Below are 22815 nucleotides of genomic sequence, written 5' to 3' on the forward strand. Positions count from 1 at the left end.
GTATTACTCTCCTAACGTGTTTAATTGAAATATTTTAATGGAATGACTTAGAAGTTACTTTCAAGATACACACTGCTTCTGAAGGCTTAAGCAGTACATAGAATGACTTAGGATGGAAGGGACTTTCCAAGTTTCAGCCCCCCGCTGAACAAAACAGTCTGCTTACTTAAAGCTGGCCATAACTTGTCTTTGTGATTCCTATTATGGTGGTGTAGCTGCTAAAGATGGTGAAATTCCAAAGAGGACAGCCAAAGTATGCCAACAGGCCCCTAAGCCCCTCAGTTTTAACACTCAAGAGCTAAGGAAAAGACAGACCAAAATGCAATACAGGACCAGTTCTAAGAGACAGCATTTTAAGTACTAAAATGTAATTAGTTCAGTAGGCGCAGATAAAAAAAAAATTTAATCTTTCTATAGAAACAGTGCACTGTTTTACAAACGTATTCATTTGGTTTTCAGTAATCCTTATTCATGTAAGTACAGCACGTGTTACACAGCAGATCCCTCCCCACCCTCCCTGGTCCTTTTGTCCATACCAAAAACTGAAACACAAAAGGCACCAAGCAAGAACTTACTTGAACAGAACTTCAACATGACAAGACGGATCAGAAGTGTTTACAATGTTAAATATCATCCTAACATCCTGACCTGTTATTTAAAATAATTTCTTTAAAAAAAAAAAAAAAAACAACAAACCAAAATCTGGTGTTTAGTTGAAATCAACACTGCACATTGAGTTCATTTACAAAAAAACTCAGCCTTTTTTACATGGTTTATACAGGTTTGTGTGTATGTGCTCTTAGAAAAGTATCAAAACTGTAGAACTTCCAAATATATTTACATGTCTGTTAGTTACAGTGTTACCACGTACAGCCTTCTCTCAGTTTTTCTTGGTGCACACAGTGCATGAATTTGCAGACACAGCTTCATACCTTGGAACAGTAACTGGTATCTCAATCACCTATTTACTGCCTTAAAAATCTAGAATTTGAACAGAAGGGTGCTTGATTCCTTAGATGTTGTCTACAAAGGCTGTGAAGTGAGTAGTTTGAGTGTAAGTGGGGAAGTGCCACCCTAGGGCTTTCGACACCTTGTTCCTTTCTTAGTCAAGAATCCAAGTCTAACTCACCTTAAGTAAGTATATCCACTTCCTGGGAATCTCACAGCATGAGATTCAGCAGAGGGTCTTCTGAACAACCCAGCCAAACAGCATTGCTACCCTCAGCTCACACCAGCAATCTGTACCACAGTGAGAGAGAGAGGGAGGGAGGAGGAACTGGACAGTCCTCTCTGCTGCATGGAACAGGTGAAAAACAGCAGCTGGGAGAAGGCCTTGCTTTTGGCCTAGGTGCCTTTTTGTGCCCTTTGAGGTGAAGGATCAGCACCTGCTGTGTTTTGATAGGAAGCTTTGTGAACCTGGGTGCAGAGCCTTACACTAGTGCTTTCCATTTCAGTGCACAGACCTTAAATAAGCTACTGGAACTGAAGGGGTGGGGGAAGTAGCTGTGTAGGAAAGGGAAGCTAGTTTAGCAAGACAAAGAGGCTGTTCTTGATTTCTCCTTCCTAAAGCAGTATCTTGGAATCCCAGGCTAGCACAAAGGTGATGTTCTTCTGCAGGAGGAGCCTGCTTAAATATATTTAATATATATAATATTAATATATATATATATCTGTCTGCCATCAAAGGAGTAAATATGAGAGCGCATGGACTCCTCACTGCCTATTTCTGCAGCAGGATTACGTCAGTTATTTTAATCTTAATTGTGTTTGGTTCATTGTAATTATTAGGAGACATGGTGCATATTTAGACTCTTCATTTTCTTATGGGGTGATGGTAACAGTGCTATTGAGGTCTGCAGGAGAGAGAAACAATGTTTGGGAACCATAGAGAATGAAAGGCAGTTACTGACAGACCAGAATGCTTTCAACCTCTTTTTCCTGTGATGATTTTTTTTTTTTTTTTTCAGATACCACTATATTCCAGGAATCAGCCAGTGATAGAGCTGTGAGTTTTGAACCTTGTCTTGCACTCTGTGTTATGTCAGATCTACCATAGTGCAGACATTCACTTTAATGACAGCTGCTGCACTTTAATGAATTCTACATATGCTGAACTAAGACACCACCCCACAGTATCTCCTAAATTGTGACTGTTAATGAAGAAGAGAGTGGGGGAAAGGATCCGGAAGGTAAGGGATTACCTTTTGTTACTGTGGGACTGTTTCCTGATGAGCCTTCCTGAGTGCTCACCTTGAGACACATTCTTTCAGATACCCAACCTTTGTTTCTGCTAATTCTAAATGCATGTGAGAGGAGCAGGATGCCTAATGGGGGAAAAAGATTTAGATTTATAGTTAAAAGAAAAAGAAAAAATCTGCTAAATCAGATTTGTACCAACCTGTAAAAACCAACAGTACAGAATGAAAAATGTGGTCACTGTAGGAGCTCCTCCTGTCTGAAATGCTTTTAGCAACAGCTCTTCAGCTCAAAGCAGTGCAGGTGAAGCTGGCTAAACTGGAAAAGGTGAAAGCAACCCTTGCAGGCTACTTTGGGAAACAGAAGCCCTGTTTGTTATGTCTGTCATTTATTGGCTATCTTACAGTACAGCTGTTTCTTACTTTGTGTCTTTAGATTTGAAAGTGAACTTCAAACACCTGGTAAAAATTCAATTATCCCTAATTTTCATAAACATAGCCCAGTAGTTTTAAAATATATGTATATATTTATATATATGTATATATTTATATGCCTATATATCTATCTAGACTAGATAGATATATACACAGATAATCTATGCACAGCAAGCCAAACATACAAAAAATAAATACTCTCATCCCTCTACTGTATTTACAGATCAGATCTTATAATCCAGATTTTGTTAATAAATATTTCTAAACGGTCTGTACAGGATTTATTTTACTTATGTTGATGGATAGCCACAAAGCATATTCAGAATATTTACAAAATATCTATAAATATAGTCTTAAAATAAAGCAGTAGCTACTGAACCGTCAGCCTGCTGGTTATGTACATTGAGTTAGTAGCTCAGCAGTTGCTTATTGACTATCACAAATGGGTAGTGCAACAAGTTAAAATGTGTATAAAAGATTATACATACAAAACTCTCACATCCTTTGGATGTTTGCAGTTCATTATAACTCTGTGGTTACCCTTCTGCAACATAAATAATGATTCAAACAAAGAAGCAGGTTTTGTGATCCAAAGAAAATTTGTTCGGTGTGTTCTGGTTGAAGCAGCAACTTTGTCCTTATGGCAACCCATCGTCTTCTAAGCTCAGTGCTACACGCTGTGAAGGAAGAAAAGCAAACTTGAGGAGAAATTCTGTGACTTGTGAATTTTGATACGTGAACAACAGTATCAGAATTTGGTTTCAAGTTGTATTTCCTGTTAAAAATCTCTTTGCTGCCTTAATGTAACGGTGACAAGTACTATTTCATGTGCTGATTTTTCCCCTAAAATGAGGTCTCTCCCTTAAGTTTACTAGAGGCATTGGACAGTTCACTTGGCTTGTATGTTACATGGATAGAATTCCTCGTGAGGACTGACGCATTTCTAGGTGACTTTCGGGTAAACAGGGCATTAGTAAAGTTCCTACCTTCCTACAGAAACTATATTGCCTTCACTCACTTGAGATCTTTCTCTCTTCTAAAAATACAAAGCAGTTATTACTGCCAGTGCTTCATCTCATGAGGGCTGCTTCTTGGTAGGAAGCTCCAATGCAGACAAGCTGCCGCGCAGAACAATTTCTCTTTTTTTCTGCGTACAAAGGACTTGCTAACAAAGCGAGTATTTCATTTTTGTAAAGATTAATGTTGCCAAGACAAATTTCTTTAACTTCTTAAAGAACCTCCTTCACTTCCCCTTGTGAGAAATCTGACTTTTGCACTGTTCTATTATATGGAAAATACAATTTCTGCCTGGCTTGTACAGAAGCTCAAGTTGTTATCCTTAAAATAGTTCAGGTACTTGGTAGGAGTCTGAGCAACATGGAACCTTTCAGAAGATAAGTCAGTTGTCACATATTGAGCTCTTGAGATGGAAAGGCAGCAAGCATAAAGCAGACTGTGTGTACCGATTAGAACAGTTGCTCTTCATTTAAACAGCATCTTATTATATACACCACTATATTTTAAGACAAGTTTAGTCTTCTGCCTATTCACTAATTACTGAATGATAAAAAACAGAACTAATAATGTCAAACACCCAACAACATAATCATGTGGAGATAATTCTGTAAGCCAAATTCTCAGCAAAATGAATCTGTGTCAGCAGGTTCCTCAGATACTCACTGCTGGATAGACGTGTCCAATTTGGGCAGTCCTACCAATATGGATTTCATCTTCATCTTCCTCTTCTGTTGTCTTCCTATATACTGGATTATCAAAATTCATGCTTTTAGTGTTCTTCCGTTTCCAGTTTCTCCAGATGAGGTATCCCCCCATGCACAGCAAGCCAATAACCACTGATGAAAGGAGACAAAAACTGCTGTTAGCCAGTTTTGTGGAAAAAGGAGGAATCTGCTGAGATGTTCCTATGCAAGTCTATATCCTTCACAACTGTCTCAACTCCGGACTCATTTCAGCAGTTCCTCTACTCTCTCCCACCCCCCAGTCTTGAGTCACAAAAGGTTATTTACACTAATATTTCAGTATGCTCTCCTTCAATGTTTAAATCAAATCAGCTTACCAATAGGAATGACAATTCCAATAACAGCTGCTGTCACTGTTGAATCAAAGCCTTGACCATTATTTGAATCTGTAATTACAGAAATAAATATATCACTCATTCACAGATTTTAAAGCCATAGCTAAACAGTGCTTTATGTCAGTAAGCTGTTGTTCGGCCCATCGTAAAGTATTTGTTGCCAAAGAGGTCATAAAAAGTTTTGGAATAATTAGGGAGAAGAATAAAAAGAGACACACGTACACATAACACTGAGCTGGGTTGAACTGAACTGTTTCCTAGGAATGCAAGGAATGCAGTGCCTGCTATATGTGCACATGTGTGTACCTACATGTATTGTGTACAGCTATGGAGCTGGTCACCACATTCATCAGTGGTTGCTGTACCTGCTGCAGCATGCAAGAGTAACCTCAAAATGTTTGCTCTGAGCTCTAATAATTGGGAATCAGCACAGAAAATAGTTGTGTTAAAGTAGCTGGAATATAGAAGAAGGAAACTAACTGTAGTTTGTCTTCAGATGCATCAATTCACGAAACTTAAAAGGCAATTTATCCTTTTAAACAGTTCCCCTTGGCAGATTGTTCCATTACATGGTTATTTACCTAATAATAGGTCAGACTATTTCAAACATAGATACTTAGAGAACTTAGCATCTACGGCTTAAGTTAATTATTACATTTGAAAGGAAATTTGCACAAACAGGACTTACAAGAGTGAATTTTATAAATCAGATTCTATTTTCCCGCATGCATTACAAAGCGAGTTCACTGATTGCTTCAAAGAGGCATCGTAGTCAAAGCAGGATGGCTTATTTTTGCTTTCCAAGTGCAATGGAAACAGCCTGTTCCAGTTATTCAAATGTTTTTTTTTTAAAGTAAAGTATTTTAATCTATTAATCTGTTAAAGCAATCTGTATCTGTTTGAGGTCTTCAAGGACGGTTCTGAAGTATAAATTCTTCTCTTTGGATTAGAATTGATTTTGGAAAAGCAGGTCAGCTTTTCAGTTTTGCATGAGGCATCATAAGCTAGAGGGATGATGTGATAGCACTGTAATGATAGACTAGGGTTTCATTATTCACTCGTAATGTAGGGTAAACTTCAGGAGAGCCTGTTAATGCCCTCAGACTACTTTTGTGCCATGCAATGCATAACTTCTACTGTATTTCATGGATCAGGCCACATTAACACACAGAACACAGTCATGCAAAGCAGCAGCAGCTTGACTTGGACTGCAGTAATCCCAAATGTCCAACAGGGCTACAGCTGGACAGGAAGTATGTCTCCCTCATAGCTTGTGCTGGATCACAACACTAATTAAACAAAATACGTAAGCCATCTATAGACTCATTCATATTTAGGTCAGCAGCACTACAAACAACACTGAAGCCGCTGTGGACTAGTTGTGGGCACAGGGCAAGGACTGGTATGCATTTTGCAGGGCCTTATCTCTAGAGTCAGCTTTACACACATGGGACGAAAGCCTGACACGAGTGCCCTGAGATCCCGAGCAACTGGAATCACATCACCTCACTAGAACAGAGGCATACAGAATACCTAATTTCTCCTGCTATGCAAGAAGATGTGCCTACATATGACCTTTTATAGCTCAGCTGTTAGGTACAGTCTCCTACTTGTTCATGAGTTTTTGTGGCAGTGTATACATTGAAAAAGAAAAGAAGAATGTCATACACTTACAGTGCTGTGACAAGTTGCTGTTTCCAGTGGTCATCTCAGAGTCTATGAGGATGGATGCGGTTGAATGAGAACTCGGGACGGCTTCCGATGCAGCTCCGGGGATGGCGGCGGCGGTGGTGTTGGCACTGCCAGTTACAGTCACAGTGGAGGTAGTGACAGGATGAGATGCTGTGGTTGTAGGAACCACTGTGGTAGCTGGAGTAGTTGGAAGATCTGAAAAGCAAAAGCAATGATGAAACAAAATAGCAAATCACAAATGGGGCGGATTGTTTTGTTTGCTGGTTGGAAACAGAAATCAAATTCCAGTTCTACTTGCCGAGCACAGAACTGATAGATCTACAGCTACAGAATTTTTTTTCTGAAATCAAACTTTAATTAATTAATAGTAGTGAAGCACTCTGTCTGGAAGATGGTTAATAAATTAAAGTACTCATTTTTTGAGAAGGTACTGAATTTGTACCAGGACCATCTGCACGTTAGGGAAAATTATATTGTAACCACCAGTCTCTTCAGCAATGATTGTGGCCTTTCCAGATCCAGTATCTACAGAGCAGTAACATGGCAAATGTATATCATTTATTGACCATTCACATTTTCAGTCCAAGGGATTATCTCTTCTTTCCCCTTTCCCCTCTATTTTCTCCTGATGATGCTTTCAAAAAATAACACAGGTTTTCAATAAGGAATAGTGCAATGCTGTGTTCAGAAGACAGAATATATCTGGAATTCCAAAGCTAATGTATGTGTTCCACATCAGGAGCACTTTTTTCCACCGTTAAATACAATTTTATTGGGACAGCACAACAGCGATGTGATCGTATTTACCTTTGTAGCATTTTTTCATGTCAGGACCCAGCCACATGTTGTCAGGACAGGCACACGTGTACTTCGGGGAATGAGGGGAGATGTGAGGTGCAGGAAGACACAAATATTCACAGCCTCCATTTGGCTGGGGGCTGAGCTCACAGGAGTCTGGAGCTATTCAAAGACAGAAGAAAAGACAAGTTACTTTTTTTTTTTTTTTCCCAGCAAAGAACCATTAAGTCTCTTAAGACTCACTTCAACTCTCTACCTTGATCAATTGCCCTCCTTAATCATCTTTACAGTTTGGAGTAAAACCTTAAGTACTTCTATAAACCTGAGGAGAGATTAGCAAATAAAAAATTAACAGCCTCACGCAGCTCCAGTTGCTTTTGTGATAATGTACTCATTCACAAGCCAGTGGTTCAGATACTGCACAATAAAGGTGGTATCTGAATGGCTTGTTGATTGCTACTAATAATTATTTAGAACATTCACAGACTGATGCCACTGAGCGAGGAGAGCATCTGTACATGGCTCACAATAACAGCAGATGGACACAAGCCATGCACTCCTCACTGAACTTTCTCAGGGTGAGCTTCAGTTATCCTGGGTCAGAAGCTGGCTTCCTAGTGTCATGAAGAAGCAGTATTTTATGTTATTTGCTCAGCAGCCCGGTGCTGAGTGCCATTCTCCATCTGCTCACCTTGCTGTGACATTTCCAGGCTGCAGTGTGGCCCAAACATGTAATGAATGGAAAGGATCACAGTAATGAGAGTAATTCTGTTATCAAAGATGGTAATTAAACAGCAATTAACAAATGGCAGATTTTTCAGTAGGTGCTGCTGTTGAATTAATTATGCAGGAACTTCAAACATCAGGCATTGATTTCACATTATTACCTGCGCTTTTTCTCTCATCAGAAACCATCAGGAAGCAGTTCATTTAGTAGTTCAAATAAATCTGATTTAAGGACACGAGAGACATGTCTTACCTTTGGGCTGCTTTAATTCATGAAATACAACGATGTCATGAGGATTATTGAGGTTTTCTGCTAACACAGAGATGTCCAAGCCACTCAGCCTGTTGGCACTGAAGATTGCTTCATTCTCCAGGTCAGTCCAGAACACTCTGTCCTGCAGGAAATACATAGGATTTCTGACCTGACTCTGCCCAGTTCCAATTCAAGCTGGACTAAACTCTAGTAGTCAAAAAATCAATGCGCTGTTTTCCTGTGCTGGGATAACTTTGGTATTATGGTACTTGTGTGTGCAGCTTTTTTCTTTTGCATGTTTAAAAAGCACAGTACTCCAGTAGTGTTTAGCAGTGCTCAGTAATTTGGAGTAGCTGTGAGACTGAAGGAGCAGGAATTCGGCTATATCCAAGTTCTGGACCTTTTGGGATGTTCCTGCCCCTTTTTGGTTTTTTAAAAACAGGAGTAAAATGAGTACCACAAGAATCTACAATCATACAAGAATGCAATTGGGTTTTTAAGTTCAAGAAGGGGCCAGAAGTCTACTTTGTGAAGACAGGCATATATTTTTGTAGGATCGGAGTTGTAGTTTTTTGGACAGAGACATTGCTCTGATGTCTGGCAGGATTTGTGTGTCATAACAGCAGCAGCTGAAGCTGAAAGTGAACTATCTGCCTTCCTGACCTAGGTGAACAAATAAATACCTTTTTAATACCAAATCCCCAACTCAGCAATGCACTGGTGCACAGTGACTGCAGGGGGAGCCCTGTGAGCGCCTGGCACACATACTACCACTGGAACCTTCAGACTCCTGCCACAGGTGAAAATGTTTGAGGACACTTCTGCAGATACTGGAATGGCCTGAGGACAGTGCAAGCAATCAACCCCCAGACTTATGGGGCCATCCTCCCCTGAGGATTCTGTTAGCGCTGGACAGTGCAACACAAGCATGCATGTGAAATAAAAATGCTGGGAACAGCAGAGTGCTCGGCAGTGGGCTGGGTGGCTGCCCCGAGCCCATGCAGCTCCCCTCAAAGTCTGACTCATCAGAAGGCAGACACAGGACATGCTGCAGTGTCACTCAGTGAACGGCTTCCCCACTGCTAATCACAGCAAGTGGTTTCTCCTGTCTCTTGCTAACAGTTTCAGCTTTTGCATGGGCGGTTGGCTCAGTTCACCTCAAGGGAAAGCCATGATTATTCTGCAGTCATATGGGAGCCATAACTCTGAGCACTGCCTGCCCCTCACGGATTCACTTGTACTACTTTAGGTAGAAGCGTGAGGCGACGCATCTCTCCTGATTAAGGGCTTTAGAAAACTATTTTCCCTGCTGAACCCACCACCAGGTTAATCGTTACTATAGCAGCAAACACCCTCACTCAGCTTTCTGCGCTATGCAAAAGGCAAAGCTTTCAATCAACAAGAGCTTTGAGACCTCTTGCAGTCTCCAGTCTTTTCTCACCCGATCTTGACTCTTACCTCAAACACTGCCAAGCCGAAAGGATGGCTCAGATCATCAACAGAAGAGATCAGAACTTTTCTGTTGCTGCCATTGAAATCAATGCAGGAGAGCGAATGCAATTTGGAGTCCACCCAGTAGAGACGCTGATTCAGCAAATCTGAGGAGTAAAACACAATGAAGCAAAATTACACACAGCTTCTGCAATTCTTTTTCACTTCCCAGCATTTTTTCCTGCTGGCAGCATGACTAATCTCTTTATTATTAGGCTTTTAAAAGTTTTTTTTAACACTAGTTCTGATTTTGACTCAGTGCCCAGATATGCTGGGATAAGACCTTCTAAGTAAGATTAAAAAGGAGAAACATTCTGGTGTGTGCGTGCGAATGCTGGACTGACAGCGTTGTTTGGTACCAGAAGGAGCAGGGCAGCCACACTTTGGGCTTCTCAGAGGTGCTCCTTCACGGCCACTAAGTCTTATTTAGTTGTTGGCCTCTTGCTGGAGAATAACAACTGGGATTCAAATGACATCTCTCTGAAGGAGCTGCGTGATTAACATGTTTTCAGTGATGAAGAATGCTTGGTTCCAAAAATCCTTGTGCTGCAGGCTGAGGGAATGGCAGTGGTGGGAACTTTCTTTCCCAGACCAGAAACATTTTGGGGAGGGTGCAGGTAAGAGCGCGAGGGAAGGGCCCAGTGTTATTTAAAATGCTGTGAACTGAATGTCTCTTCCTGGCGCAGATCCACTTATTTTGGATGAGGTTCACTAGACTGAGTGCAAGTGGATGAGTGCCAACAAAGAACAAATTCTGTAATGAAACAAGCCATTAATTAATTTCTTAATTACTAAAGGATAACATTATTTGTTCACAGCAGTAGCATTTCAACAATATGCAACAGTAGTAACATTTTCTCCTACATCCTTTTATGGACAGAATTTTCAACATAAAACCAAGCGGAGAACCTCACACCTGCGTGGTGGTAAACATGGATGTCTTTAACTCTGGCTGTTTGCCTACTTTACAAGAAATTTATATTAGCCACAGTGGATCCTGAAGCTGTGACCTGGCTGCTTACCAAGCGTGATGCCATTTGGCCACTCAATGTTGTCAGACACCAGCATTTGCCGCCCCACGCCATTGAGGCCTGCTTTCTCAATCTTTGCTTTGTCTCCCCAGTCAGACCAGTACATGAACCTAGAAGAGACGGATGCAAGGAGACAGTAAATTGGACCCCAGGGTAAGAAATTTGAACTGCTGATTGGGGAGAGAGTTACAGTGCTCTGTGCTTGATGTTGCAAAGCCTCCTGGTCACTTCAGTTTATCTTGATACGCATTTAGTGGAGCTACCGTGCTCCTGTCCCACAGGTTACTTTGCTACAGAACTTGCTCCAGAATATAAAACCCCAAACTATCTCCTGGTGTCTGGTAAATCTGTACGCTTCACTTATCCCACACTCCTGTCATACTTATGTTATTTCCCACCTGGCTCACAACCCAGCGTAATTTTCAAAACTTTCTCTTACAGCAGCAGCCATCCAGAGATTTACCTGAACCAGCTCTTTGAAGCATCTCAGCAGTCCTATGTAAGCTCTTACAAAGACCCTTATCTTTAAACATGTAAGTAAATCCATTATGATCCAATTTATGGCACATGTGATGCACTGAGTTTTGTGAGAGAGGCAGAAAGACGATCGGAATTCCATCAGAAAAGCACAAACATTTCCTTTTCACACTCACCTCCGTGTGGGATCAACAGCAATGGCTCTCGGCTCACTGAGGTCGCTGTTAAAAAGTGTCTTCCTCCTGCTCCCATCTGCAGTGGCCACTGAGATAGTCTTGTTTCCAGAATCCGTCCAGTAGATATTCTTATGAACCCAGTCAATCGCCAGCCCTTCTGGAGAGTTCAACTGGCTGTCTATCAGAATCACCTGCTCCGCTGTGTCGCTCGCTTTGTCTATGTATGCACTGCAGAGACAAGATTTGTCACCGGGCTGACACATGGCACAAGAAGGCTGTACAGATGTGCACAGGGCTGGAGCTCAGGAAGGGCTGAGTGCTGGCAGCATCACTCCAACCCCACGGGAACAAAGTGCACATGTGGCAAGATGACCGACAGAAAAACCTTGACAGTTGTGTACTGCATCCTTCTGCTGCTTTCTCCTCCACCTTGGTCCTATCTCTGTATTTGGATGGCAGGCATTTGCAGAACAGGGAGCTGTTATTTTATGTTCCCACCAGCCTCCTGCTACAACTGCACAATTTAGCACAACATTTGACTTAGGGCACATTAACTTCAGTAGTACCATTTAGTGGGATTTATGGACATTGGAAATATTATCTTCAGTGCTCTGCTGAACAGAGTTGAATTTAGCATACAAATAAACGTGCTTAAATGTGTTGCAGAATTAGGATCTGTGTAAATAATTTTAATTCATCAAAGGGATTCATGAAGCTATACTAATTTGGCAAGTGATTTCTTGTTAGATACAAAGAAAATCTTCACTTAATGTCAGCCTCAGAATCTTTTAAAGACACTAACGAAAGGCAGGAGATGCTACATAGAGGTTCCAAGAATAACCCAATATTACACCTACAAGCACAGGTGATTCTGTTATTTTGCATTTTATACCAGTATCAGAGCAATTCTAAATGGAATTAGAAATTCCGAGTTTGCACTGGTGTTTCTAAGAGCTTTGTCGGCCCTTAGAAGAATTTGGTTAAAAGCAAACAAATAAAAAAAAACCCACAACTTTTTCTCCCCCTGCACAGTTGAGATTAATGTCTCCTGTTCACTGTCCATCCTGCCTTTGGCCATGGAACAAGCAGTGAAGGTTCGATGCTATTTTTGGGCCGCAGCCCAGGCTGGGATGGCTGTGCTGAGTCCACACGGATTAGCAGCGGGTGCTGCACCTTCAGAAGATGGAGGTGTTATGGGGATCGCCTTTGGTTTCTCTCTGACCCAACACTAAATGAACGGTGCCATTAGGGTTTCTGCAAAGCATGTGGCTGTGTTCCCAAGCTGCTGTTATTTTGGTCCTGATGAGCACCACACGTTCTGACTGCAGTTCCAGTCCAGCTAATTCCTCCCTAGTGAAACAGCCATGTTCACACCTTCCAACACGGCGCTGAGCCATGAATATGACTCTTTTAACACCCTGATGGGGACAACATTTCAATGGCAGAAAGAGAAGTGAAGTGAGTGTCGAGAAAGAGGGGATCTATAGACTGCTGCTACCCACAGGACTCCTGTGGTGGACTCCTCTGTTGGAAGCATATGGTGGCCTTCTTTAGAAGTGCTTGATATTAGTGATAGCAGCAGCATCTCCAACAGCAGCATTAATTGTTAAGAAATGATGATTACACAGCCTGTTCTGCAGAAAAGACATGACTCAAAATAAAGTTAATGTAGGCAGGACTGAGAAAGATAAAAATTCTGCTGTTCAGAAAAGGAACCAGGCTTGGTACAGTCATACTTAGGGCATGAACACTGCTCGGGGCTCTCAGTCCCAGGGCATTAACTGTCAGCTGCAGAAGGAGCAGTGTCTTAAATAATTCTCTGTGTGCTTGTGAACCCCTTACCCACCCTGCTCATGCCTGCAGGATTGGACACAGTGGAAGTAGTTCGCTGCTGAGCTACCTCCCCATTTCCAGGGCCACACAGGGCTGTTCAGGGTACCTGCCCAGCTACCTGAGTGCTTAATAATCAGGACAACCTGGGCAAATTTCCATGCCACTGGCACAAAAGCTACCACAGCCTGCAAAAACCTCAGCTTGGCTCCTATGCACTGAAACCAATCAACCTTTTTGTCTGATCATTAGCTAAAATCCAAAACAAATTGCTGCTGAAGCTGCAATAGGGTGCAATAGCTATGCAAATCAGCAATATACATGGGGAATTTTCAGTGCATAAATTAAATGCATTTTTGACTAGACACTCTTACAAGCTCCAGTACATAATAATGGTGATGAATGTACAAAAACAGCTGAAAAAAAAAAAAAGGGAAACAAATTACAGGATATTAAATGTAGTCTGTGATCAAGTGCTGTGGATTTTCATCTAGTCTAGCAGAGCCTCCAGTGGTCAGCCAGTATCCTTGCTTTCACCGCTTGCCTCCGTGCCTTCAGATGCCAAGTCCTTTGTGGTTTCATGTACAGGAAGCACACAGCACAGCAGCAGCCTCACTTGGCAATATGATCATTATGTAAACAGGAGTCCACATGTAAATTGCACAAATGCAGTGGGATCTACTACTCATGAAAAGCCTTCCTGCATTTTCAAGCCAACTGCACAAGCCCCTGATTTCTTTATCAATTCCTGAAAAGCTTACAAAGTCTGGGCCACAACAGGTAATGCAATAAGGGAAGAAAACCCCAAGGTTCACTGCATCCTGCGTTGTTCTCTGCAGATCGTCCTTACAGACTGAAGCACAGCTTTAGAAAGGTACCAAAACACACTCTCTCTATTAGCCCTTACCTGTAGATTTTTCGGTAGAACAAATCACACCAATATATTCTGTTTGTTGCCACCTCCACATCCAGTGCCACGACATTTTTCAGCATGGGAATGATGCGAGAGTAGTCCCTTTTCACCAGGTCTATCTTACGGACCTCGTGGCGGTTGGTGAAGATCAGGTAGGGACTCTTTCCTGACACAGAAGAAAGTGCATTTGTTATTATAGCAGCTGACCTAAAGGCTGGATACATTATTTTCTCAAACAACAACAAAGTGAAGAGCAGTAAGTCACGGATCCGCTTTGTGCCAGCAGCAGGTCTAAGTTGGTTCTGGCCAAATGTAGACAGCTAACACATACAGACACAGGGCACAGCACCCCTGTCACCCAGCCTCTGGGGAACGTCCCCACATTCAACTATACATTTTAGATACAAAATCCAGGGGCTCGGTTTCGGTGATTCGTGGTCAGGACAAGGAAGAGAAAAAGCCCTCCAGGCTGGCTGGAGGGAAGGCAGGCAGCCAGACCAAGGCATGGCAGAGCCACACTGAATCCATCAAAGCCAGGAACTCATTGCTAGGAAGGCATTTTAGGCTGTCACATACATGCAGACCTTGCACCACCCAACCAAGCACTTAGGCTAACACAGCTCACATCTATTCTTTGTGGGCTAGACTCTGCAGCCTGGGTGCTGGTCAAACTGTAACTGCAGTCATGTTCTCAGGCCAGCCCAGCCCACAGCCTTTCAGAAAGGCTGCAATCCCTCTGACTTTAACATTCATTTTTGCAATAAGCCCAAGCAAGCTGCTGGTGTTCACACTGGTATTTGTGTATGAGGCTGGGTAGGTGGAGAGGTGATAACCTACCATGTTTTAATTGGGTTGTTTTCTTTTAACATGACTACCAGTAAATATTTTCTTCTGTGCTGTTTTTAGTGAAACCTGTCAAGGGGCTTTCTTTTCGAGTTTCAGCTTCAATCAGCCAACTAGTGATCATAATCTTGCTCTGCACACGGTTAAAATATTCTGATCTGCACTATCAGTAGTTCTTGCCTAGAGACACATCTGCTATCATGGCGGCAGTTCCGTGCTGCTTGAAATTAATGCCTGTGCTTGCTAGTTAACTTTTGCCTCTGTTCCCCTAGGCTCAGCCCTGCAAGTGTGTTTTCTTATCAGAATTGTGATGTTGAGCAGTCAGAGTTTAAGAGCCTGTCAGGCTGCCTTACCTACAGCTTTGCAGTTCTTGGACAGGGTGTCCATCTCGTATCCCTCGTAGCACTCACATTTGTAGTCCCCCTTGTAATTAATGCAGATCTGGCTACAAGCGTCTGGATTCTCACATTCATCTATGTCTGAAAGGAGTGTTTGAAACCCATCAATAACTTGAAATCAAACCATCTGTGATGGAGCAATGCTGAAGTGCATATAATCATGTCTCTGTATGGTGAAACACAAGGGACTGCTGTTTGCATGTAAATTACCTCCACACGTTTTTTTATCCAGAAGCTTGTATCCGGGTGGGCATTCACATTCGTAGCCTATCTTCAAGTCTTTGCATATGTGTGAGCAACCACCGTTGTTCATAGAGCATTCGTTAATACCTAGAAGAGGCATACAGGTTATCTATGGTAAAGGAAGGGTTCTAGTCATAAGTCTGAATAAAATTAAGAAAGGTCGAACGCACATTTTCCCATAGCTACCAGCTTCTGTAGCCAGGTGTTGGCCACATAGAGCATGACTTCAGAGAAAGGAAGCCATCACTGTGTCTCTTCCTTGCTCTTTATTATTCCAAACCAACACTGTTATGATCAGTTGGACTGAAAGCTAATGGCTAAATGAAGAGGGAGCCCTGGGGACACAGCATCTGTGCATCTCTGCATCTCATCCACCAGAAACCCACTGCTTTGAGCATATTTTGCCAGATGTGAGGCATTTCCAAGGGACCTAAGTGTGCTCTCCAGGAGATGACTCCTTCCCCATGCACTGGTTAATGTTGACTTTTCTGAACAGTCTTTTTGAGCTTTAATAATTCATGCTAGGGGAGTCTCATCTCCCAGAGGCCAGCTGTTTTGAACTACTGTACTGTTTCCCCATCCAGCACCAAGGAAGGATCTGAGTGACAATTCCAGCAACGCCTGAATTGCAGCAGCAGCCCAATTGTGCAATTCATGGAACAACAGCCCCCATCCCCTCCTGGGCCTCTGCCTAATCCAAGGCCACCTCTCTGATCCTGCCTCCGAGAGCTGAAAGGAAAAATAGACTAAATATGTCTTTTTAACTAGAATTGAATGAGAGATACAAGAAAGCTGATTTTCTGTCAGAAATAACATTTCTTCTTGTTGTAATTAACCTTTAGAAGGTGAAGAGAAAGTTTTCTCCTTAAGGCTGCTGTACAGGAGCTGTGGGATTTCAGGGATAGCGGGTTCAGTGGAACAAGCAAAACTGATTTATTTCATTTCTTAATGCAATTTAAAGGCAAAATTTTCATGTATCTTTTACTTCTTGCTTTCTTGCATGACACAGGTGAGCAGTGCAGCACAGCCATTAAACCACTGCTCTTGAAAGAAAACGAAAACAACCACAGGCCAATTAAAGTCAGTAGGCTAAGAAGATATCATGTCAGAGAACCCCATCCCAGCTCTGGGATGGCTTCACCTTCCTATCAGAGACACACATGTACACACATATCAGTAAGTTATTAATAGAGCAAGTTCACTGGGTTCCAAGAAAGTGTCCACAAAGTTGCACTGTGTGTTGGCATTGTTCAATGTTGTTCATTAATGAATATCACCTATTCCTGCACTTGCACAGGAATAGGAAACTGCATCATATCCATGCACAACTGCTCTTTGCAAAACACGACAAAAACTGTTTCAACTAACAAGTAAGCTCTCATGCAAATGTTTCCTCTGGTTTCAGAGGTGTTTTGTGGAATAATTTTGGAGACTAAATGAGGTGTTGGCCCACTTGTTGCACTTCTCAACAGGAGCTGAGGAGGAACAGGCAGAGATAGCAGCCTGCTCTCTTTCTGCTGGACAGCTGCTGCCCATTACCCAAACTTCAGCATCATATTCACTGCCTGCTTAAAGTGAGACAAGTGATGCTCTGCCTCTTCAGTGCTTTTCTGGGGAACCTTAGAGGGCACTGCAAAGCTGAGCACGCAGCTGTACAGACACACCAAGCTGAGGAGAACACCCTGCATCTCCTCAGCTGCTGTGCAGATTACCTGTGGCTGCATGTCAAAGTTCACAGCAACCTACATCATTCTGCAGTCTTAAAGAAGCATGTCTCCTCTGGAATCTATTCTCTGCACAGCTTCCTAACTCAAATGGCACTCAGATGCCAGCCTAGGACCACAACGAGGCAGTCACAGCACCATGGTTAAGGCTGAACCCAGTCTCCTCAGCCAACTGGGCTGCTGGCTTTGAGTAAGACCTCCACAGGCAGACAAGTTGCAACACCCATACAGAAAGACAGGGAGATGTGGATTAGTGCAGAAGAAAGCAAGGATGTTCTGAAAGCACAGGGTAAGAGCATCCTTTCTGGGAATTCACACACTTTTTGTCCAGTACGGAAAAGCCAACAACTCTCCTTGAACAGGAGATATTTGAGTTGCAGGCACAGAGCTCCATGCTAATGGTGCTCCATGAAGTCATGGAAAGGGACAGCACAGCAGCCTGAGGCATTTCTGCCCCTGGGGAAGAACCAACGGCGTGGTAGTGGTGCTCTAGGTTGGGGTTGGCACTCGCAATGCCTGGTGAGAAAAGGACAGAGAGGCTCAGCTCCCCAACCTGCAGCTTTCTGTTCTGCTGACTCCCACAGCCCAGGAGCAGACCGGGCTCTCATGGCCTGGCTGTTCTCATCAGCCCACAGCCAGCAGGATGCTGCAGACAGCAGCTTGCTGTCATTTCTACAGGATGCAGCAACAAACCCAGTGGCTGAAATCATTGCTAGTGGATGCTGCCACTCACTGCGTGCTTTCACCTTCAAAGATGTTACCAGTGCTAAAACTTTATGATGTTTTTGCTCATCTTTCAGTAATTCACAGGTAATTTTTGGCAGTGAGGCCAAATAAACTGGTCAATGCTGTGGAGGACCCCAGTGTCTGGGAAGAGGGGGAATTCCTGGTTGCTAGTCCTGTGCTCAGCTCAAACATCCCTCCAAGATTAAAAGTTGAACTGAGAAGGGCACAGTTCACATTGGCAGATGATCAGACTGGGCTACTAATTATATTCATGTGAAGGGTGAAGAGAGAATAAAGGCAAGGAAAGAGAAGCAGAGTGAGAAATAGCATTAGCAGCTACATGTGGTTACACTCAAAGCTGTGAGCACCAGATGGAGGAGAGGGGAAGCAGTTACAACAGGAGCAACACGTAGAAGGCAAGTACTGTACCACATTCTTTCAGAGGCTCGTCAGACCAGTCCCTGCAGTCTCTATGTGAATCGCACACTTTGCCTCCGTCAATGCACTCTCCACTCTTACACTGAAACTTGCTGGGACTTTCACATGCTGACTCTGTCATGTCGGGCAAGAGAGGAAAGCAACTAAGTTAGGTGAGGCTCAAGACAACAAAAAGCCTGACACAGAGCTTCAAGAAGGTGTCATTAGCAGAAATGGGATGAGATTAAGCAAAAGATTGAGTATGATGCGAGGAACTTTTCAAGACGTGCAGTCTGCCTGGTCAGCACAACCATCTCTCCCAAGCAACCCCACTGCCAGAACGGCTTACAGCTCTCTGCAGGAAGCAGCCTGTTGTGGCACAGAGGAGCAGTGCAGGCCTCCTCCTTCTGCAGCTCTCTTGCAGTCTGACAAAACCAAGCACAAGGAACGCAATGCTGTTTTGTACATACCTTGGACGCAGCCTGCCTCGTCACTGTTGTCAGGACAGTCGTGCACTTTGTCACACTGCTTTGCTCCATGGATGCAGGTCCCATCCCCGCACTGGAATTCATCTGGTCTGCAAGTCACCAGAGCTTTAAAAAAAACACACATAAGCATCATCCACACAGCTCTTGAATTTTCTGTATGGTACTTTTTATCTGACACTGCAGGAGCTTTGTGCCCTCCTTCAGAAGAAGATCAACTGCTTCCACCAAAGCAACAGGCAGCAGCTACCTCAGGCACCGCCCTGTGCCCCCCAACATTCTTGACCACCCTCTACCATCCTTGTATTTTAAGATACATTTTGAAGCATGTTCAGCCTAAGGTCAAAGGCAAAATACATGTATGCCACATCTGCTACAGCCAATGTGGTCACACCAGGGATGAAGCGAGAGACAGACATGGTCATTTGGGTCAGTGAACGCCCCAGAGCTAACCACAGAGCCTGGAAGGCACAAGAGCTCCTCTGCCCCATGGCTTGGTGCTTCTTGGGTTTACAGGCCAGAAACATCTCCATGGTGTCAGGTCAGATTTCAAGCCTGATGCTCATTTGCCCCGTTGCTGTTATTACGGACTCAAAACAGATCTGATGAACAGCAAAGTTGGAGAAAAAAATAGATCAGACTGCTGCTTTGATCATGCCAAAAGCGGCCAGATTTCCCTCCTCAGGTTTATACTGAGACCTTCCCAGAAGGGATCTGACTTGCACTGACAGAGCCAACAGGCACTGGCTAGCCAGCAAAGGGCTGCAGCCTGCAGCTCACTGGTAAAAATAGGCTCCCTGTTCCCGAGGCACATTATGTGGCTTATTTCTAAGGGAACTATCTTCCAGATGTTTTGTTAAAATCCTGTTAAGGCAGCACACCCTGGAGAGCTCTTGATTCTAACCTTTCCATCTTGCTGATTGCAGCCTGGTACCATATGACAGAAAATCACTGCCTCCGAATAGCTGGAGGAGGTCAGCACTGATGTTACTACATGGGAGGCGAGAGCCACGTGGCAGATTTTCCTTGACAATTTGACAAACTGGTTATAATACAGAAATTACTACTTTCAGATAACCCAAGAAGAGCCACAGATACAAATTGGGTTAGTGTCAATATCATGAAGTATTAGTATGCCTAAAGGCTCAGCGTTATTGGTGATAGCATCCCATGGGATGCAGGATCCAGATTCAGAACTGCTGGACTAAGCCCTACGTGCCTGCAGCCATTGGAGGGTGTGAAAGACAGGAAGAAGATAGGAAGAGCTGCAACTGCAGTGCTGGTGTGGGAAGGGGGAAATCCTGCCTTAGAAACGCACAGTATTCACAGGAGAAAGGTTAAGAAATAGCAGTGCTCTGTGGAAAGAAAAGCCACGTGGACTACAGTCAGAAAGAGCTGCAAAGCAAGAATAAAATTGCATGCAATAAGAGCAGTTATGGGACCAGCTGTGTCACAGTGTTTCTGCTGACAAACCCAGGTACAGAAATGTAAAACCTCAGCGGGATATCCAGCAGCTCCATACCAAGCACCTGGGAACTGCTCCTCTAATGAAGGAGAAGGGGAGGTGAAACTGTGGTCTGGGAGAACCACAGACCTCAGCTCTGGAAGTGGCACTCAGGTCCTGCAGTGAGGCTGAGGCACTTCTGTCTGAACCATTATTTCCCTGGCAGAAACCCTGATGGTGGAGAGACCACTTTCCCTGTAATGCAATCCCAGCTTCTTCCAAGCTAAACCTCGGCGCTGCAAACCTTTCCCTAATGCCTAGCCTCACATTTCCTAGCTACTATTATTTCTGATCTTCACCTCCCAACATAGAAAAGTTCACCCTTTCTGTAGCAACTTTCTGTTCTGTGGAGACAGGATGGGATGGTCCTCTATTTCTGACAACTGGTATTAATTTTCTGCAAACATGCTACATGCAATTAAAGCTACCAGGAGCCTAGTCTGTCCTAGGGCAGAAGCAAGTTTCCAGTTTACAAAGTAAATCTGCAAGGCAATGGCTGCAGATTGGAAAGGCTCAGGTGGTAAAGGGACTGCAAAATACAGACATGGGACTGTACAGCATCTGCACTAAGCTCTTTCTTCATGAAGAGTCAGAGGACTGGAGACCAGGCTTAGTTTCTTGGCTTGCTTCTCATTCCAGCAGAGCTGTGGATGTTCAGACCTTTGGGAAATGGCCCTTGAGCCTCTTAATGAACATCCAAAAAGAGCAGATACAGCGACAGCTCTTCCTTATCACAAAGGTATTAAAATGAATATACAGCATTTCTATACCTCGGTGAATTTCTCAACAGGAGAAGGGAAACTGATGTTTATACTCAAGCCTGGAGAGCATACACATGAGGGGAGAGGGCCAGGAACCTTATTATCCTGAAGCTAGGAGACAAACCCCCCTCAGCACCATGGGCACGGCTGACAGCAGGCCACCGATACCCAAAGCAGAGCAGTGTCCCAAGCACAGACATGAGCTGCACAAGTTGTTCAGAAAACCGTGGTGCTATTTTAGGGGGTTTACATCAGTGACATTTCAGCAGTTTTACAGTCAGCTCCGCAGCTCCGCAAATTAAATATGAAACAGTTTACCAAAGCTCTGTTAAATTAACTGGTACACTCAAACAGACACACTTCATTTGCAAATATTGGGCACAAAGCTGTACTGCTCAAATTCAGGAGATATATTCCAGATTCTAAGTCTGAGCCTCTATTTCTTCTGTCTTTTGCTTCTTTCCCCCCCAGAAAGTCAACTGAAGCTCAAGAAAACTCCAGCATTTGCAAAACACATCAGTCCCATTTTACTGATGGGGAAACATAGGTAGGAAAGTGTGAGGTCTGAGATGTTTTCTAGCTGTCAGGTACTGGCATTATTTATCCTCCCTCCTGGGTTGCAGAGGGTATTTTAAAATCTAACCATTTGGAGAATAATAAAGCTAACCTAATGTCCATTTTATATACATGTGCATATACATGCATATATTTACATACACATACTAGGGAAAAAGCAACCATCCAACATGCTCACGTAGCTTCCCTGAAATGACTTCTTCCTTCCTATTTATTTGCTGGCTTCGCTGCCAAAACCTGTTCACCAGCTGTCACCCTTCATTCCTGCTCTACTCATTTATCACCTCAAAATAATTGTAACAAATATCCGGTGATGGCCTGATGACATTTTTTAAGCATGAACTCCTTCTGTTTTATATAATGCAAAAATCTTAAGGCACAGTGCTGGCATCCTCAGTTCTAATCAAGTCAAAGCCAGCAGTGTTTGTGCCATTGCTGTTGTGAAAGGCATGAAGTGTTGTCACACAGCTGTAACTCCCTGCATGCCACACAATGCTGATCTCAAAAAAGAGGTTCTGGAAGTGAGAAAAAAAATAATAATAAAGGCCAATCCCTAAACTCTTCAGTCCAACAAAGGAACAGTGATGCACTCAAGTACCATTTTCTTACCACAGGCATGTGCACCCAAGCTACAGCTTTGGTTGGGATGGGGAAGCAGCATCACTTTTGCCTCTGACCCAGTGGACTCATGGGCTGCATTTGCATTCAGTACCATGGGTTCTCTGCTGGCTGACCCAGAGATCCCCTACCTGCAGTGTAAGCAGTGACAGGGCTGTGCAGCTCAGTGGCAGACAATCCTATACAAAGGAGCACGTCAGGAACTAAAACGTGGGGCTCTGGAGTCCCACCATTTCTTGGCTTCCTGGATTGAGAGCAGCAGAAGCAGCACATGTCTGTTCCTCCTGGGTAGATAAGCTGTATAATGTGCTGTACTGAGAGTTAGCAGTGCCCTCAGGCACTGAATCTCCTCTAGACAGAGATATAATGGTCTCAAGATTTCTTCCCTCTTCAGCCACATTTCCTCTT

The 22815-nt window shown here is 43.3% G+C and overlaps 1 protein-coding gene and 1 long non-coding RNA gene across 7 annotated transcripts in view; one reads left to right on the plus strand and one right to left on the minus strand.

Annotated features, from left to right (window-relative positions):
- Positions 1-22815, plus strand: part of LOC116216993 (uncharacterized) — a 45120-nt gene that overhangs the window by 17816 nt on the left and 4489 nt on the right. For both annotated transcript variants that reach the window (XR_014885348.1, XR_004160815.2), the window contains exons 5-7: positions 1968-2189; positions 10809-10869; positions 11158-11249. This is a non-coding gene — a long non-coding RNA (uncharacterized LOC116216993). The remainder of the gene's footprint in view (positions 1-1967; positions 2190-10808; positions 10870-11157; positions 11250-22815) is intronic.
- LRP8 (LDL receptor related protein 8) overlaps positions 386-22815 on the minus strand; it is a 155782-nt gene continuing 133352 nt past the window's right edge. For 4 of the 5 annotated variants that reach the window (XM_085232199.1, XM_085232201.1, XM_085232202.1 and 1 more), the window contains 14 exons: positions 18934-19056; positions 18476-18598; positions 15564-15683; positions 15309-15434; positions 14107-14278; positions 11370-11597; positions 10708-10826; positions 9653-9792; positions 8195-8336; positions 7225-7377; positions 6400-6612; positions 4708-4776; positions 4311-4483; positions 386-3307 (listed from right to left, as the gene is read on the minus strand). In XM_085232199.1, coding sequence (XP_085088325.1) covers positions 3269-3307; positions 4311-4483; positions 4708-4776; positions 6400-6612; positions 7225-7377; positions 8195-8336; positions 9653-9792; positions 10708-10826; positions 11370-11597; positions 14107-14278; positions 15309-15434; positions 15564-15683; positions 18476-18598; positions 18934-19056 — 1940 coding nt within the window. In that variant the 3' untranslated portion in view covers positions 386-3268. The remainder of the gene's footprint in view (positions 3308-4310; positions 4484-4707; positions 4777-6399; positions 6613-7224; positions 7378-8194; positions 8337-9652; positions 9793-10707; positions 10827-11369; positions 11598-14106; positions 14279-15308; positions 15435-15563; positions 15684-18475; positions 18599-18933; positions 19057-22815) is intronic. The other variant, XM_085232200.1, reaches the window with a different exon arrangement.

This window comes from Meleagris gallopavo, chromosome 10 (genome assembly GCF_905368555.1).
Source record: "Meleagris gallopavo chromosome 10, MGAL_WU_HG_1.1, whole genome shotgun sequence".
NCBI classification, from domain to species: Eukaryota; Metazoa; Chordata; class Aves; order Galliformes; family Phasianidae; genus Meleagris; species Meleagris gallopavo.